The 19,159-nt window shown below is 41.1% G+C and overlaps 1 protein-coding gene across 1 annotated transcript in view; it reads left to right on the top strand.

The window, feature by feature from the left end:
* The window catches only part of UNC5D (unc-5 netrin receptor D), a 66,797-nt gene extending 48,961 nt beyond the window's left edge, over window positions 1-17,836 (top strand). The window contains exons 11-16 of the mRNA XM_009989083.2: window positions 6,307-6,475; window positions 8,192-8,419; window positions 10,221-10,370; window positions 14,661-14,825; window positions 16,585-16,763; window positions 17,632-17,836. Of these exons, the coding sequence (XP_009987385.2) occupies window positions 6,307-6,475; window positions 8,192-8,419; window positions 10,221-10,370; window positions 14,661-14,825; window positions 16,585-16,763; window positions 17,632-17,836 (1,096 nt within the window). The remainder of the gene's footprint in view (window positions 1-6,306; window positions 6,476-8,191; window positions 8,420-10,220; window positions 10,371-14,660; window positions 14,826-16,584; window positions 16,764-17,631) is intronic.
* The last annotated feature ends 1,323 nt before the right edge of the window (window positions 17,837-19,159 follow it).

The following is a 19,159-nucleotide window of genomic DNA, read 5'->3' as shown; positions in this document are numbered from 1 at the left end:
TCTGTGAAATCACATGGAATTATTGCAGATGCTGTTGGTACAACATATTATGAATTTTTAGACCTACGGTTGGTTTTTTTTCTTCCCTAAGATAATTTTTTTTTGGTTGGGATGGGTTTTTTTTATTAGGTAAAAGTTTGCATTATTTCATTTCTAAGGTAAGTTTATTCTAAGACAAAAACTTTAGAGAACTGTTACATTTGGTTCTTGGCAAGTTCTCTGTGAATTTAACAGACCTGAGAGATACGAGAGTTTGCACTTAAGAGCTGAGGTGAAACGTGCTAGAAGAGCTTGGGGTAAAAGGTGCAACTATTCCTTAACTAAATAACGTGTCTAGTTGCCAGATGAGATACGGAGTGGCCCACAGTGCTGATACTGGGCCGGGATGCCTCAAGTTGCACATGAAGATCTAAAATGTGTTTGAAGTTAAGTCTTAAACATCTTGTCTGAAATTTCAGTAGTAGAAGCATGGGAGAGAAAAACAGGAATTTGATCTCAAGTTACTGTCTAGACACTAAGCAATACTTAAGATCCCTCTCAAATTACTACACCTTTTAGTGTTATTAATGACTAGTTGTATCTACTCTCAGCATCAAACCTCCACCTATTGTAAATTCTTTTCCCAGTTCCTCTCCCCATGGAAACATTTGAGTTTGAACAACACGAAACAAATTCTTCTATCATTTTTTTTTTTTCCCCATTTCCTGCCTGTGTTTTCCAGGAATCTGTGTCCTTTTACAGGTAAAATACAGGGAAATATACCCTGTCTCTAAGCTTCTTGGGGAAGTATCACTCAGGAAAGGCTGCCACTGTCATTGTGGCTCATATACCTGGTCCCCTTTTTGAGATGTTGCCAGAATTCAGCTGCTGCATCTTGTGTGCATCTCTGCCAGTACCAGACCATGTCTTCATCCAGTGAAAAGTGTCAGTGACACTTTAACTTCGCTGAGGAGCTGGTTTGTGCAGATTCTGTAACAGGGCTCGTTAATTCTGTAATGGGGCTTTGTTCCACGGAGGCTTTGCAGTTACATTTTCTACCCTATACTTCTCTTGAATTCATTTATTCTATTTTTGATATCGAGTCTTTCTGCTGCTTCCAATTCTGCAAGAGACTGGCAAATTGCAGTTCAGTAAGTGCACTGACAGAATTTATTACTTCTACCTTCACATCCAGTCTTACGAGTTGCAGTGAGGCACTCCAGACAATATTTTTGGGGGAAAAAAAAAAAAAAAAAGTTCTTAAATAACTTTCTTAGCTTTCTCAAACTACCCTTTCACAATTTACATTCCAAATGGAGCAAAGTGAATAATCTGTAGTGTATACTTTGATTAATTTAAGGATAATTTCAGGAGCCTTTGGTGCCAGGTGAAGGCTGGATCACTGATTCAGCCTCATTTGGAGTCCTGGTGAGAAGGACACTTTGTAGAAGTAAAAATCAAGGGCACGTTTGTGCAACTGGAGACAGGAGAGTTGGTTGTAGTTCTGTTACAGCAGTTATTTCTCTTATCTCCCTCACCCTAAATATACATTCAGCTAAAAGCACAGAAAAATTGGTGGGTATATCTGAGGAGACGTGAAAAGAAGAAAATAACTGCAAATACAGTAAATATTTACTTACAATAACTTATAGCCAACTGATTGCGGGAATTTTCCTTTAAGAACTGGGAGATACAAAGCTGCCTATAAATTTTAAAGCCTAGAAATGGTTTTCAAAACTTAAAGTGAAATCTACTTTTTTTTCTCCTCTGATATCTGAACTCCTTTGTGAAAACTTTCATGTTCCATCCCCATCTGCTGCCATAGGGTTTTGATCATTTTCAATGAAAGATTAAGATATGTAAAAGGAAGGAAGAAAAAAGAACTCCAGCTGTTTTATCTGCAAGGGTTCTGCAGAAATGAATTAAAATAGGTTAATTAAAAACAAGCAGCAAATTTTGCCTACTGTTTTCCTCTTTTGTGGGCAGAAGCAGAGGTAGCAAACCAAACCAAACCAAAGATTATCACAGGGAGGTTTTTCCTTCCTTCTTCTTTAAAGTGAAACTCTAAAGTGAGACAAAAGCAAACATTCATTTATTTTTCTCCATCGAAATACTGTGTTTTTCTTCAGACAGTTGAGGCAAGATTTGATGTATCTTTCACCCTTCTGAACTGGGTGGAAAAAAAGAGACTTTTCTAGCAGCTGCAGATTGCACGGATGTGCAGGGAGCCTTCTCTTTTGTTGCCCACAGCCTTCCATGTTCTGGGGGTAGGAGGAAATGCCAGGTGCAGAATTAGTATCTGATTTTATGGAAGATGATAGAGAGAAGTACCACTCAACCACTCTGCAGAACTGCTATTCAAGTCTTGCAGATATCCCTAAAATACAGACGACTGTTCATCTGGACAAGCACAATGCTTGGATGTGGAGGAAGGGTACTATAGCAGAATAGAGAAAGAGGATAGATTTTTCTTTACTTAACAAGTTGAAGATGTAGATCCATTAAAAACAAAGTAGCTCAAATTGTAATTTCTGAATGAAAGCTTGTCCACATCATGTGGTAGCCAGTGGAATTTAATTTAATACAGAAGTTAACCAGATCAATAGATGCATACCAAGCCCTGTGTTGTTCTTGCAGAGATCTGAACTCACCAGAAGAGGCACCTTATGCATCTAAAACGTGTGTGGGAGAACAGGGATCATATTGTTCAGGTTTAGACTACTTAGGGCTAGTGGGTTAGCTGTCACTTCCATTCTAATCTTCATTTAGACATTGAGGTAGGTTGGTATGAGATAGACATCACAAGAGACACAGAGGAACAGAGATGATACGGGATCTGATGGAGCTATGCTGAATTCAGTGTCACTTTATAGTGAAAAAAAAAATTGTAATTATATAATTTGAAAAATCAAAGCTTCATAAACATAGGCATTTACACACAGTATGGTATATGAATGTGACAAATAATGTACCTTTATTTTCCAAAGGCAAAATTTTCTCATCTCACAAAAGCAACCCACAGCAATAGACTCCATTTCAGCTGTTAACTGCAGGCTTGATGGGTATACAGTTTAAATATCGTGCTGTTCTTTTTTTAAATTGATTTTTTTAAGGCATGAATCTATTTTGCTGTTTTTCCATCACGTGCATTTGTATGAGTGTCAGTGCAAAGGGGAGGGGGAAAAACAGTATTTCTGTGTCTGTAGCAGTCTGAAAGCCAATATTTTTGCCATCCAAGGAGGGAAGTGCAGCGAGCCATCCAGACTGGAGGCACAGATGTGTTCATTATCAGCCAGCCTTCACTTCCCAGGCATCACGTTTCATTTGGGAGCCTGTTATGCCACTGGGTTCTCTGTTGCGGATGCTTATGATGAGCCACTGGGAGAGTAAATATTGAAAGGCAAATATTACCTTCTTCTCTGAAATTCAGTGCGTCCAGAAAAACACAGACACTCAGTATTGATTCCTCTTCACTTCCTTGCTTCTCCAGTTAACCTCTGCAATATTCCAACATGGAATTTTAGCAGAGCAGTGCTTTGGGATGGAACAGACGCCTCAGTAGCATCACACCTGCAGCTCGGGGCCTCTGCACAGCAAAAAGGGACCAGAACATCTGGCATTTGTAGCACCTCTTGCTGCTGCTGCAGGCCAGGCTGCCAGACGCACAGCTGCTTCGGCAGCTGGCACAAACGGGGCTCCCAGTGGCACCAGAGCCCTCCTTGAGGGACTGTGATCCTCCCCGTACAATTTTCTCAGCTCTGTGGCCTCAGGTACAAATGTCCCTTTAGCAGCAATTTCTAAACTGAAAATGCAACTCCAAATGCAAGAAACCTCTTTAGTAGTGCTTTGCAGAGGGCGGAATATTGAGATGAAATTCCTGGTCTGTCTTTCCAGTGTGGTATTTTTAGAAAAAAACATGTTTTAATTTTTCCTCGCCAATAGTGACCTTTTGTCTTTATTTTACTGGAAAACTTAGAGCTTTGCTTTTGATGGGTTTGAGGGGACAGATCTGGTTGCTGGTTTGTTTTACCTTGCAACAATGGGAATATTCAGTACTTGCATTCAGGAACGTTTCCCTTTCCCACCTGGCCTCATACAAGGCTCAGAACTGCGTGAGAGACTTAATACCACGTCAGTTATTACACAGAAGAGTCTTGCTGCTTGCAACAAGTGTGAGAGTTCATCTAATTAACTGATTTCAGTTCATTTGGCATTAAATAATTCCCAGAACTCCCATATGTTTGCCCTGGAAATCTGCCCGTGACTGTAACAGAGCCTACACCGTTTCAGTGACTCTGGCTTTTTCATTGTTTTTTTAAAATTTTTATTATTTTTTTTTAATGAGGTGGGTGGGAGGGCACTTGGTAGACTTATAATCCCAGTCTCCCAGTTGTCTTTCATATCAACTTTGCAAGGCTGCTGCCAGGGCTCTCCTACCACTATTGACATTATTTCTTTTTGTATCTTGTATATTTGTGTTTCGTTTCGTTCCTGACGCTTGAAAAAAATTGAGCTATTTCTGATGAGAATCCTCACTAAAACTCTGGATTCACGTCTCCTAAGGGTGTTGTGCTGAAAGCAAAATAACCTTTATTTTGCTCCCATTATTGAAGATGACTTGTCAAGCTTTGTACTGGAGGTAACTTTAGCAAAATTCCACCACCACCTCCCCACCCTCCCTGCATTTCATGCACTTGCCAGCAGCAGCCACTTGGCAAAGGACGTGTATGTTGGGAGAGAGATAGGATAGAGATGCACCAAGCAAGGGAAATAACTGGTTTGACTCTCACCCTGGAAATATGCTGCTGTTACCCTCATCCTGCAGCAAAACAGAGTGAAGGAAGTAGAACACAACGGCCTGTTCCGAGGTACACCAGGGAGGAATCACATGGACTGAAAAACTTACTGAGAAACAAATAGGTATAAAAGTTGGCTTGAGGGTTTCTAATAATTCTGAGACGTTTTTCTTTGTATTTGTAAGTAACTGGATGACTTTTTAAATTAGCTGGAAAGAGGTAATTTGGGGTAGCTGATGGAAGGTTTTATTTTTAAGGAAATCAAATACCTTTTGTGAAGGGCAGCAGTGGTAGGTGTGATGGTATTTTGTGCAAAAACAGTGTTTTCCCAGCGATGCAGGAGTTGTAAAAAATTGTTATTCACAGGCATAAGCAGAAGCAAGTAGTTTTGCTTGAACTGTTTGCTTAGAATAGTCATTCTGCTATCAGTTCCACAAAACAGGCAGTCTCACGTGTCTCCAACCCTGGTAAGACGACTGCCATGGCTTATTGTACATCTTGGTTGAGGTTCTTCCCCTTATTTTGATCTTGGAAACACCATTTGCTTTATTTTAAGAGTGAACGACATGTCCAGTCGTTTAGAAGCCCAAACTTGGGATCATACAACCTCCATAAAGGACTACAGTGAAAAGAAAATAAAAATAATTAAAAAAAAAAAAAACCAGGGCAAGATGTTTCAGTTGCTAAGAAGTGCAAGTCTAAGAAGTGAGTCTCATCCACTTTGTCACTGATTCTGCACAGGTGTTTATTGTATGAGGTAGGGAAAACACATTTATGTGGACAGGGTTAGATTTAGGTTTTAATGCATGAGAAGAGAAGGAGATTCTTGTGGGATACTTCATCTTTATAACTTAGCAAGCAGTCAATCTAAGCAAACACAGGTGGTTACGTTCAGGTTAGCTGAATCCCTAGACTTCAGTTGTGCTGATGGGATCTCTGCTGGCTGTAATGGAGCCCACGTGCACGTGTCTGCTTTGCAGAGTTCTAAATTTAAGCAGAGAAGTTCTGTCCTGGCGTCTGCTCTAAGTCACCTGCCTTGTTCATTCTGCAGAATACAAATGTGGTTTCAAACCAGGGAGATCACACTCAATCTGGAGAAATTTGAGAGACTGTGTTTTTAAACCATAATTTGTTTTATCTTCACTACTGTGAAAATATTGTCGATGACAGTCTTTGAAGGCAGAATTAGATGGTAATACTACCAGCTGGTGCATAAAGCAAGGCTTCCTTGTACGGAGTAATTTCAGTCTTTTATTTGGTTTAGCAAATTGAAATGTATTTTAAAGACCAGAATCCTAAACTGACCAGCCCATGATGAGAGTAGATGTGGCATAGTAGTTTTGTTTCCTCTCCAGCTACTGGTTCTACATGAAAATTAGCACCATAACTGGCTTGCTTACCCTTTTCTGTAACAGATGAGTGAGGTACATGGATTTTAACTAAAATATTTTAAAATTTGCAGTTAAAGTAAGCTTTCACTCCTTATTAAAAAGGGCCTGACAGACTCTATTGTCTTTGCCCCCACGCCAAGCCTGCAGCCAGAAGGCACAGATGTTCTTCTTGGACCAGAAGTAACTTGTGGCCCCTCGGATTTGTCCGTCAGCACCCCCTTCGCCCTGACCATACCGCACTGCGCAGAAGTAAATTCAGAGCACTGGAATATTCACTTGAAGAAAAGGACACAGCAAGGAAAGTGGGAGGTAAGTGTAGACTTTGGCTCCCACTTGAAAGGTTGTACTATCAATGGAAACATGATTGCTCTTATTCATGCAGGTGGGGGTCAAATGTTAGGTAAGTGATAGAAACAGACATCTTAAATAATTAAAAAAAAAAAAATTTTTTTTTTTTTTTAAGCAGCAGCTAAACTATTTTCAGCTGTTTTACCAAGATAGGCAAAAAAGGGTCAACTTTATGATATATCCTATGTGACATGAGAAAGTATTCATTTTCCCAGATTACTTAATAATGAAGCCAGTAGCTATTTATTTTTAAAAACATTGTTTTGATCTGTCATAGCTCCCAAAGAGACTCCCAACAGAACAGATCATTATATCCATGCAAGAATTTATCGGGTCATAAAGTTATGGAACTGGTTAAAAACATATACTTCAAGTTTAATTTTTTTTTTAACCTAGAAGGATCCTCCTGATTTTTAAATCTTGTTTCTTCGTACGTGTCATTTTAATGAGCAGTCAGTGATCACCCTGTGCTCATATCCTCTGAAGGATTAGTGTGTATCAAATGAAATATTTAGCTTTTTTAGTGGAACGTGTATTTTCTAATCCTGATTTACTGGGTAAATTTTGTGCATTCACGACATGGGCATTTGATCATTTGTGTCTGTCCACCTGCATTTTTTAAGCTCACTGGCCATCTTCAACTCAAACTGCTCGGTAGGCAGCAGTCTCCCACATATTAAACTTTCTGCATCATTTGGGGAGACAGCCTACTAATAATGCTCCTGGAGGGATGGCTAAAGCATGAACTGAGCTGTTACTCAACATTACAGAAATCTACATGGCATAGAAAGGTGCTGAATTTCCCAAACAGAAATGTTCAGTGTACATGTTATTAGAACCACAGAACCTGGTAACTAGACACAAATCCACAGTCAATCAGATTTTATTGCACTGTTGTCGGCTATTTGGTTCGTTGCATTGCAAGGGGAAAAAACCAGTAGTTAAAACATTGATGGATGCCATAACTCACTCATCCTTTTTCCTCCTCTGAACCACGATGTTGGTTGTTGCTCTCGTTTAAACCATTTCAAGTTCAGCTCAGCTTTCCTACTTCAGCTGCACTCAATGCTCAGTCAGCCCCATCAGCGTTGGTTACGAACCCCCTGGAGTTAATGAGGTGTGTCACACCAGGTTGTAGGCTGCTCAGGTACCTCATCTAGTGCTGCTGCAATGCAGAACTGAGCACGAAAGGCAAAAGAGTGGGATAGGTAGTTTTTTGATGAAGGTAAACATAACTGTAATGGATATTCTGAAAGGAAGTCAAATACCAAGTGTTGTTCAAGGTTTGCTTATTGACTTTAATCTTCAAGGTAATTTCTTAACTTGACATTGGGAAAAAAAATTAGCTAGAAAGTCAAGAGCTCTTGAAAAAAGATGCTAAAATTGCTTACGCATCATCATCATTATTGTATGCTGTACACGTTGAACTCTGCCCAAAATATTGCCATAAATCCTATTGCTGACTCGGGGCTAAACTGGGAGTATTTACTCACGTAGGTAGTCTGCCTTCTCCCCTTCCCTGAGGTCAACATGAGTAAAGAGTGTGCAGACTGGCTTTCAGAAATACTTTACATTCCAGTTGAATAAAAAGAAACAAATAATGTCATGACTCCTATTGTCAAGGCCTATTGATTTTATTTTTTTATTTTTTTTTTTAACCCGAATTTCATTTTGCAGGAAGTGATGTCTGTGGAAGAGGAAACTACTTCTTGCTACTGCCTGTTGGATCCTTATGCCTGTCACATTCTCTTAAACAGCTTTGGAACTTATGCTCTTATTGGAGAACCCATCTCTGACTGTGCCGTTCGACAGCTGAAAGTAGCGGTTTTTGGCTGCCTGTCTTGCAATTCTCTGGATTACAATCTGAGAGTATATTGTATGGATAACACACCTTGTGCGTTTCAGGTAAATTGTTTCACTTCCTTAATTTGGTTTTAGTAATTTTTCAGTAGAATGCTAATGTTCCTTTAGTCCTGGAGACAGTCCCTGGGCAAGAGCAATAGTGCAGAACTCAAACGCATGAGAATACTGGATTCTTTTTATGCCACTGCTGCATGACTTATTTTAAGTCAATCCCTTAATGTCTCTGCACTGTTGTTTCACTTCTGGATTTACACTGCAGGAGTTTTAGGACAGCCAAACTGTCTTTTGATTTTGCCAGGCAGAGGGAAACGCCCTGTGCCCACGTTCTGGACTAGCCATGGTTAACACAGCGCAGAGCTCCGTCTGCATGGGAGCTGAGTGCTACTCCACTGCAAGCAGGAATCTAAGTCATCATCACTTGATGTATTTATCACGCTCATTACCCTTGCACTGTCATTAGTTCAGGATTTTCTCTCCTTTTTACGATTTGAGCAAGAAGAGAGAGATTGCCTCACCATCTTTTTAAACAAAAATTAAATTATAATTATGCATTTCCTCTTTAAAAAAAAACCCAACACAAAACCACAAAGCAATCCCCAAGTGGCGATTAAAATTAGCACGATTTTTCTACATGGCATTCCAAGACAGAACAAGGAAATTCACTGGCTTTTGCAGCCTTAGTAAATGCAGAAGCTTTAACAAAATGGTTTTCTTTTGGGAACCGAAATGAAGACAGTTGTGACAGATGAATTTTTGCTTCCTTTTCCTATCATACAGAATGCAAACATGAATCTTACTGAAGCACACACTAATGTCTACGTGCTTCTAATAACAGCAGAGTCACTGAGAGGATTGCTAAAGACTTACAATAGCTTTGTAATTATACCCTTTGTAACACGTACACAATGCGTGGGTTGCCAGTACGTTCCTGGATGAGTCTGCCTGAAATTCAGAGGCCCAAATTCCTTCTCAGGTGTTTGTGAACACACACAAGTAGCTTTGAGTGACAGACCCATCAGTACAAACCTCAGACCTGTGCTGTCTGATGCCTTTAACGACTCCGCATCGGTTCTGCCCTCCCTCCATGCGTTGTGTTGTGCAACAGGGTGATAAAACGTGCAAGAATCTTTGAAACTTTTAAATATACAGAACAAAACTTCCCTAAAATTGTGCAACACAACTATGAAAGAGGCCCACAGGAGGGAAATGAGGGTGCAGTGTTCCAGCAGTTCATTCACGCTGCAGTTTACCTTCAGTATATTAAATTTCAAAAACCCACCAGAGCCCTCACCCGGAGCAGCCTGGTTTGCCTGTACCTGGAAATGGGCTGGCACAGTCTTGCTTCCCTCTTCACGCTGACGTTGGAGAGCACTCAGATAACCAACTGCTGCTAAACTTCTCTGTCATAGTGACCCTGTGGGATGCAATAAAACAGTAACAATCAAACATGAGTAACTTTCGATAAAAGAGAGAACTGTCTGGCTTCGACCCGAACCCCCAAAATGTGAAGACAGCCACTAGTGTGCAGCAGTACCCTTGACCCTTGAAGCTTCCTTCTTGAGTACTGTGCCCTTCTCCTGGTTGGAAGTTTCGTGGGGTCTGATGCTGCGGCAGCCAAGGAGGAGAGTCAGGGTCACCAGTAGCACCATCGCTACGCACACGGAAAGAGGGCTGGGAACGCCCAGACATCCTTGGAACTGCCAGTGCCCATCGGCTGGCCCACGAGAGAAGCGCCCTGATGTGCTGTGGGTGAACTTGGCACCTTTCATAAAGATGAATTTTCATTACGTTTGGTATTTGCTTCTAATACTGAAAACATTATTTTTTTCCTCTGCCATTGCAGGAAGTGGTTTCGGATGAAAGACTCCAAGGAGGACAATTACTGGAGGAACCAAAACTTTTGTATTTCAAAGGGAATACCTTCAGTCTTCAGATATCTGTCCTTGATATCCCTCCTTTCCTTTGGAGAATTAAACCATTTACTGCATGTCAGGTACTTGTCAATTTTACTTGTTTACGTTTGAATTCAGAGAAAGTAAGAGCTTTCAGTGGCATAGGCATAACTCAAATAAGACCCTTTTATTTTTGAAAGGTGTGGTTTTAATCTCTTAAGTATGCAACAAAAATGCATTGCCTTATGATTTTGACAAATAGAGATTTCATATATAACAGAATGCTTTAAATTTTTATTTTTATAAAAATGCAAGTTTGTACTTCCCATCATTTTGGTTGCCTCCAAGGGAAGGCCTATATTCTTGTTAAAAATGTACCACTCAGGAAGATGTTTTTGATATCTTTGTCATTCCAATTTCGATATAACCATGAGTATATGGCTGAAAATGACATTTAAATGTAAGCACTTAAATGTCATCAGTTCAAATTAAAGCACATATATACTAAGAATTAGAAGTAAGGAAGAGCAAATTATTTTTTCTGTATCACATTAATTAGAGGCTGTTGAAGACAGGAAAGTAAAAGTCAAAACAAAAGAAGAATTTCTAAGTATATTGGTTACTGGAAATTGTAAGTAATGTGCTGGCACATAGAGTGGGCTGGTCTTTTAAAATACAAAGCTTAATTAGACTATGTAATCTCCCTTTTCCCAGAAGGGTACAGTCAGAGAGCTATCTATCATTCAGTATTTTGGCAAAAATAAATTTTTAAATGTATTGGCCTGTTCTCCAAAGCAGGAGTGCAATAGGCTCTTAAAATTAAAAATGCTGATTTATATCCAGATAAATTCTTCTATCATTAAGAATATAAGGATAATTTATGCTACAACTTAAGAAGTTAAAGGAACTGCATCATTTTCAGCTTCATATGAAGAACACCTTGCTTTTGTTTTGTTTATTCTACTTACTCAATTGACTTTTAAAAGACAAACCGATCAGTATCAGGATGCCCCACTACTCTATTAAATGTCTATCAAAACTAGGACCTTCCTCAGCCGTAAAAAAAAAAAATTATGAGAGTTCCTGCCTGATAGTTTCTGAAAAGTTGTTATTTCTTTGGGCCATCACCTCCTTCGCTGGTTGTGAGTGCCTGTGGAGTTCGGAGAGCGGCTCAGAACTCTGAGGGGTTTGTGTGTGGTTCAGCATTTTTCCTTAGTGCTGTGTGCAGCCTCCATGAATAAATGCGTTGCTTATGGGATGTTAAATCTGGTATTTTGTTCTCTGTTGGCAAGTCACAGTCTAGAGTTCCCAGTCCAAACCGAACTGCAGGGTGCTGCTGTTCAACAAGACATGAAGCCGACGCAAATTCCTCTGTATTAATCTTCACGTGTTGCAAGGACCTCGCCTTGCTGAATCTAATGCAAGTGCCACGGTCCAAAGTAGCTATTAAATTTATTGCTGCAAGACAGAAACAAATTAAAAAGTCAGATGAGGGAGCCACAGCCCCCAGCAGAACCCGAAGGGCCGTGCTTGCTCCGAGGAAGCAGGAGCTGCAGGTGGGAGCGGAGCGGGACGTCAGCCGCTCTCTCGGCAGCCACTTTGGGTTGAAAAGAGGCAAAACCTCTGCTGGCAGAAGGGTCTGACGCAGTGCTGATACTGAAGCCAAATAACTATATTTACATTTTATAATTGAGTCTAGTTTGGGTGACTTGGACAGCTGAGAGAGAGAGCAACTGTTTCCGACAGAAACTGCAGCACAGCTTCCTCTGGCTTTCTGCTTCCCCCCGTGGAATGGCCCAGCTCTGCTGACAGCTCTGATTCCGTTCCAGCCTCTTTATATAGAAAAGAATCTATTTTTTCATGTGGAGTTTCTTCCAGTGTTTATTTGTTTTCTCTCCTACATCCCACACTTTAAAAACAAGCTGGCTGTTCTGCTTGTTAAGAACTGAAAAGAGCCTGTTCCATAATTGCCTGTTTGGTCCATGAAATAAAACCGTTATCAGATAGTCCCATAAGGAAAGATTTATGTTAATGATTTATCAGATAAGTAAAGCTCCTGCTTCAAGTCTTGAAGAGATGAATCAATCATCGTGTAAAGGCAGCTGATGGCAGGTGGCAGTCAGAATTTCTCTGACTCTGCGTTTGTTGGTGCTGGCCGTCCCGCAGGAGCAGATGCCGAGTGCCTGTGCTTGGCATCCTTCCCACCGCGCTCCCACGGAACCAGGGGAACCCTTCGGAACTGGTTGGGTGTTAGAGCAGGAAGAGGCTGTGACAAGCATGTTCAGAAGCCAGACAGGCACCTTTGGGGCTTAAAAGCAGCTGTTTTCCTAACGCCTTGTGTCCCTTGGAGGATCCAGTGCCTGTCTGTCGCTACGAGGAGATTTACGTTCCCTCTGTCTGCTGCAAACTTAATTATAAAGGGAGGATAAAACCAAAAGCATTTCTGGAATACTTTAAACACTCATCTTTCCACCACGCTTTGCCCCCCTATATTATGTTTCATTTAATTCTGTTCAGCTGAGTGATTCTTCCACTCTGAATGAATGCGGAGATGATTACTCTGGAAAAATCTAATTACAGTTGCTCCACTTCTAATATTTTGCCAATGTTTTCTTTATCACTGTTGGTATCTCACTGCTGCTGCCAACTCAGGATCTAAAGGCAGAGCTTGTCGTCATCACTTAGTGCATCATTACAGGTAGCCCGGGACACTCCTAAGAGGCAGCAAACAGGATGTCAGCTGTGAGTACAACAATATTCTCCTTAGTTTAGTCTTGACTGTACTTGGAAGTACAGCATGAGGCAGATCTCTCAAGCTGTACGTTCTCAGATTCCCAGTGCAAAGATAATTTCTTCAGGGACGTGGCAAAGATCACAACCTCAGTCCAATAAAAATTGCTTATAGGAAGGCAAGAGTGAAGCGATGCGCGTTTTCTGAGCTATATGCTCACAGGTGAGCTTCCATACAGCACCTGGGCGGGGAGCTCATGGTTGGCCTCATTTGAACAGCTCCTGCTGACAAGTGCCTGCTTGGTAGGTCACTCGTTATAAACAGCAGTATTAAATAATGAAGCAATTGTAGCTGCCTATAGGCAACACGTTCTGTGTCCTTGTCTCTTGTTTTTTAACCCTTTATAAAGCTCTGAAAAATGCAAGCAGAATGCAGGCCCAGCTTGAATTTGAATATAGTAATTATTGTATTTTCTTTGAAGGATCAGCTTTGCATGCCATTCAAATCAGTTCTAAAATTGAAAAATAGTGCGTGAAAAAGGGACAGAGTAATCTGAAAACTCATAATCCTCTTCTAGAAAAACTAATGTAAAAATCTTTACTTTAAACTAGTTTTCTTTTGTTAGAATAATTGCTCATTGAAGCTGTTTAATGCTGTCCCATAATCACATGGATGCTAAATTTAATAGAATGCAATATTAATATCAGCCTGTTTTTCCCTTTTACATTATTCTCCAGGTTGCCAATTCTACAGTATTTTCCAATGTTTTGAAATTAATAGAGAACATCTTTGGTTTTATTGGTTTTGCTATTTATATGCCTTCATGGCTGCAATGTAGAACATCGTAGTGGGTTTATAGCTGATGTTAGTTTGGAAATAAAAAAAAAATAACATGTTCTGAAAAAGTAAAGAGGGGATACCAGTAACAGAACTTTGGTATTTAGAAAGTAACCATAAAACAGAAGTTAGCTGCCCCCTATATACTTCTCCTGTCTATTTCCATACATTTTTAGGAACTCAAAGCAACCAGAGATGCCAGAAATCTCTGATTAATTGCTGCAGTTGTCTATATAGTGTTTGCTGAGGGCATCCATCCCATAAACTGTCCCTGGCTGAAGCAGAGGAGTAGTCACAGCATGTAACAGGATGAAACGAAGAAGTGAGACGGAGACTGACCACGGGTGTGCCCTGGGCTGCACATCACTGCCCGGGCAGGTGGGTGCTCCTCAGTTTGGATGGAAAACAAATCCAGAAAATACACCGTCATGCTCCGTGCTGCGTTAGCTCACAGAGGAAGTGCTGGGAAGTTCCTTTCTGTGGATTCTGTAGCGCAAGGTGATGGCAAGGAGGCACAGATTAGGGTCCTGATCCCTGCCCAGGAGGAGGAAGTGAAGTGCAACTTTCGGAGGTTTCATTTGAGATGATGATGATTCCGTGATGCCACGGAATGCAATCCAAGCTTTCAGCAAACATCTCACTGTTTGTCCACTGAATCATCACTTATTAGTTCTGTCCTGCTTCGAGTTTGCAGAGATGTTAGTCAAAAGGCAACTGCAGAGAAAAATCATGGAGATCTTTTTTTCCTATTTGGTGATTTCTGCAACTTCTCTCTCTCTTTCTGGCTCCTGTTTCCCGTGCCCGTGGGACACGTCCCCCCCAGGAAGTGCCCTTCTCCCGCGTGTGGCGCAGCGGCGCGAAGCCGCTGCACTGCGCCTTTGCGCTGGAGCGCTACACCCCGGCCACCACACAGCTGTCCTGCAAGGTCTGCGTCCGGCAGGTCAAGGGCCACGAGCAAATCCTGCAGATCCAGACGTCCATCCTCGAGGTAAACTTGTTTCGTGACGCTGCTGTGACATGATCCCTTCCAGTTTTGTGCTTTCTGTCTCCGGGTGGTTTCTTACGACCTGTTCAAAACGGAACCGAGTACATAAAGCCTTACAGGTTCCATTTCCAGCATAAATCAGGGATTCTACAACACTAAAAATAATTTATATCTGAGTTGGTGGTAATAGTTTTCTTCCAAAAAGTTTTCAGTAGCCTGCAGAGCACTGACAGTTGGAAAGGGAGGGGTTGCCTGCATGCCGTGAGGCCACGGGCTAAGCCCTGCCGGAGCGTTGTGGTACACACGATGTACGGCAAAGACTGTAGCTTTGCTCACAGGTGAGGGAGATCAGACACGTAGCCAAGCAAGCTGGAGATGTGTCCTACAGCAGTGAAAACTTCAGCTGCTATTTTGAGATTATTGAGTGGTTTTGTTGATTAATCCACCTTAATATTTCCAGATGAAAGATGCATGCCCACTGCTAAATGCACTGCGCAGAGAATGCAGCAGCTCAATAAGAAAACCACAAACATCATTCTGTAGAAAACATCCTCAGAATGGGGCCAAGCGTTTTTCCATTTCTTTACTGTTATTTCATAAAAAACTTCTGTCGTTCTCTATATATCTCAATACAAAGTTGCTGCAGCATTTTTTTCCCCCTCTTTTATTTTTTTAAAGGGATCTATCTGTCCACAAGTCCCCAGAGCACGTTACAATTCTGCCTTCACGTGGAGTTGCTAGTATGCAAGGCTTTCTCACACCTATCTCAAAAAGTGACTCAAGAGTGAGGATAATTTGACTGTAAAATAAATATATAACTAACAACTGAATACTCGAATTGCTCATTGCTTTACAATTCCCTGAACTAACCAGGTAGCAGCAGCTTATCTTACATGTGCAGGGTATAAAAATCTCCTATTGTTCTGCATATTTAATTTAAGCAGTCAGACCACACAATATATCCACAGCCCCCCTATTACTGTGCATGGATGGCTTTGGGGATGTGTCATAAATGTTATCTGAAGAGACTGTAGCATCGTTGTTACTTCAGATTTACGCTGCACTGAAACGAGTAACGCGTGGAAATGTGACTCTATTACACAACTGCTGTAATTTCATAGGAAAAGAATGGGCCAGATCTACAAAAGGACCTGGATTCCAAAGAGATTTTTAATATGGAAAAACTGAGGTACTTATGGAATAGGTGTTTTTTAAAAAATCACAAATGAGAGATTTGTGCGTCCATATTTAAGGATTTAGAAAGCCATATGCTTGTGTAGCATTCCATCTACCAAACACTGCTCTGTTAGACTTCATCTGTAACACAAAAACGAACAAAAAGAAGAAAATTGTAGAAGGAAAACGACACTATTTTAAATGTTTTTATGCGTAAGTCCTTCTGATGTTCTAGAAGTTCCTTCACAATTTCAAAAAATATCTCTTAGCTACTTAATTTTCTGTGGTTAATTCTACAAGGTGTGGCTGGGATCTCAGGCTCAGGGTTGCTTCTTCCCCCAAAAGCAGACAGGATACACCGGCAGGTGTACGCAGACAGGCTCACTGCAGGTAGGTCCCTGTGTAACAAGGCAGCAAAAGGAACAGGGAATTGTCTGCGCTCACAGCTCTTCTCGTTCTGAAGAGCCTGTGCAGAAACCCTGTCTGGGTTCCCAGTTCTGAGCAGGAGACTCGTGGTGTTCCCCCGTTACGGCGCTAACGAGACCCAGGACAGACCCTAACTGCTTTGCTTTTGTGTTCTGCGTAGAACGAGAGAGAAACCATCACTTTCTTTGCACATGAGGACAGCAACTTCCCCGCACAGATGGGTCCAAAGGCATTCAAAATCCCCTACTCTATCCGACAACGAATTTGTGCAACGTTTGACACACCCAACGCCAAAGGCAAAGACTGGCAGATGTTAGCACAAAAAAACAGCATTAACAGGTAATGGAAGGCAGTTTTGAAAGGTGAACATTTACATATGCAATGAGAATAATTTGCTGCTGTTATGGGGTTTTTTTTGTTTGTTTGCTGGTGTTAGAGATGCGTGCATAGTAATTGCCATACTCACTCTCAAGGATAAACTCTCGCTCATGCACTCTTGTGTCCCACCGGCTGCTGAGAAGAGGAACTGCTTTCTCCTCTGCACAGCCCTGTGCCCTGTCCTGCCTGGGGTTTGCCCCGAAGGTCAGAGTCTTTGTTCTGGACTGGACCTTTTCTTTGTACACTCACAAGAGTGGCATCTTGGTAAAGTACAAGGCTGTAGAAGGATTTGGGCAGTGTTGTGTACTATAGAGGTGTGGTTTAAAGAACCTAGGAGGTTGCATGTTCTCTCAAAAAAACCCCCACACATGGCCTGTTGTCTTGACTTGTATCTATGTATTTTGTATTCCAAACTAAATTACAGATATTACTATTTAAAATTACATTTTACAGATTTTTTTTTTAAGAAAAGGCATATTTAAGAAAGAAATACTGTGCTGTTAGGAGTAACGATATTATGATTATTAAAACTGAAAGATGCTGTAAAAACTAGTTTACTGCTTATTTTGCTTTTTCTGTTTGGCTAAATAAAATTGGTGGAGGCAGTTCACTCACAGAAATATTTTCTGATAGTCACAAACACCATAAATATGTTCCCAAGGGGGGAGAGGAATACTTACATCAGCAAAATCCACTCATCTCATCTAGGTCTTGCTGAAGGTTTTTTGGTTTTTTTAACCCCATCTGTAGTGCACTTTCACATCCACGGTAACTACAGTAGATACTGTTCCTCATCCTTTTTGTTTCACCTTTTTCTCCCTCCTTGTAGGAATCTCTCCTATTTTGCTACACAAAGCAGCCCCTCCGCCGTCATTCTGGACCTCTGGGAAGCCCAACATCAACACGACGGTGACCTGGACTCCCTGGCCTGTGCCCTGGAGGAGATAGGAAGGACACACTCCAAAATCTCAGACGTAGCAGAGACTGAGGTTGAGGAGCCTGACTTCAACTACAGCAGACAGAACGGACTTTAGTCGCTTTTTTCCACTCCGGAACCGACGGCCAGCTTTGACTTACACTAGAGAACCTCTCTGGCAGGGAGGAAATCTGGGTTTCTGCACACTGTGGGTATGGAAACGGACACTCATTTCCACAATGCAGTTTTCAGTTGGAGGAGCAGAAGAAACCCTATTTAAAATAATCTCAGTAATAAGGAAACCACAAGCTTCTCCCTGTCCTCTCTCATTCATGTTTCAATGTCAAAACCAAAACTACGTGTCTGTCATCCCTGGGGCAGGAAGGAGGGAGATACAGAGCCATAGAAGGTAAATATTATGACATAATGTATTTAGGAAACAGTACTGCTAATATAATGCCTAGAGAAAATCAGCAAATACGATATTGAATATTTTTTAGAGCCACTGGAGGTTAATCCTTGTTTAAAGGTTCGTCAGCTTGCAGGTTGTCCTGCAGCTCGTGCTTACAGAGTGGGTTTAAAATGTCCTTTGATAGCATCACGTTATCACTTCGTGCTACAGAAAAACTGAAAATCTGGCCTTATCCTGCTCAGATGTTTGAGGAATCAGTAGATCTCATACCGAACTAATGGATATCACGTGTATTCCAACCAGTTTATTCTAAAAATTCAGTCACTTAATGAGTGTACGTTTGCTGCAGAGCTTTCCTGCCTCTTCTGTTACCAAACTAACAGAACAAAACCCTTCTCTGTGAAATTAGCGTGTGCACGAGAAATTTTCTAAAGTTCTCAGTCTGCAAACTTTCACTTAGTCAAAGAAATGTTTCTTCGGGGTGGATTTAAATAACCAAATAAAACGCAGGAAACTGCCAGCTCTATTTTAGCAAGTTTACACTTTTTTTTTTTTAATTACTTCATGTTCTGAGGCTAAACTAAAAAGTAAAGGTGAAGTCAACCAGCACAGCTTAATTTTGGTTTAGTTTCAAATTGAAACAATAAACTCCACGTGGTACTGCCAAAAATTGGCTTGATTCCATTGTACAATTTGGAAATTTCACGGGATATAAAGCTGGCTGCGTTACACCTGGGTTAGTTACAAGCATATTGCCTTTACCACCAAACCCAGAACCTAACTAGAGAATTCACCTCCTTTTTTATCCATTTCATACAAAGATAATTTCTCACTTCAACTGAACCAAAAAGAGAGCTGTCACTGTGAGCGAGCTTTAGGAGCTTTATGGAAATGCAAGAAATTGCAAACAAGCGTTCTAGGGATTTTTTTACCCCCCAGTTTGGCTGAAAGCAGCATGATAGGCCACAGGGTAGGTACTTAGTGTGCAAATCTATCATAATCTGAAACTTTTTCTTTACCCAGGATTCC

The sequence above is a fragment of the Tauraco erythrolophus genome, chromosome 29 (genome assembly GCF_009769465.1).
Source record: "Tauraco erythrolophus isolate bTauEry1 chromosome 29, bTauEry1.pri, whole genome shotgun sequence".
NCBI lineage: Eukaryota > Metazoa > Chordata > Aves > Musophagiformes > Musophagidae > Tauraco > Tauraco erythrolophus.
This window is presented reverse-complemented; position numbering and strand designations above follow the sequence as displayed.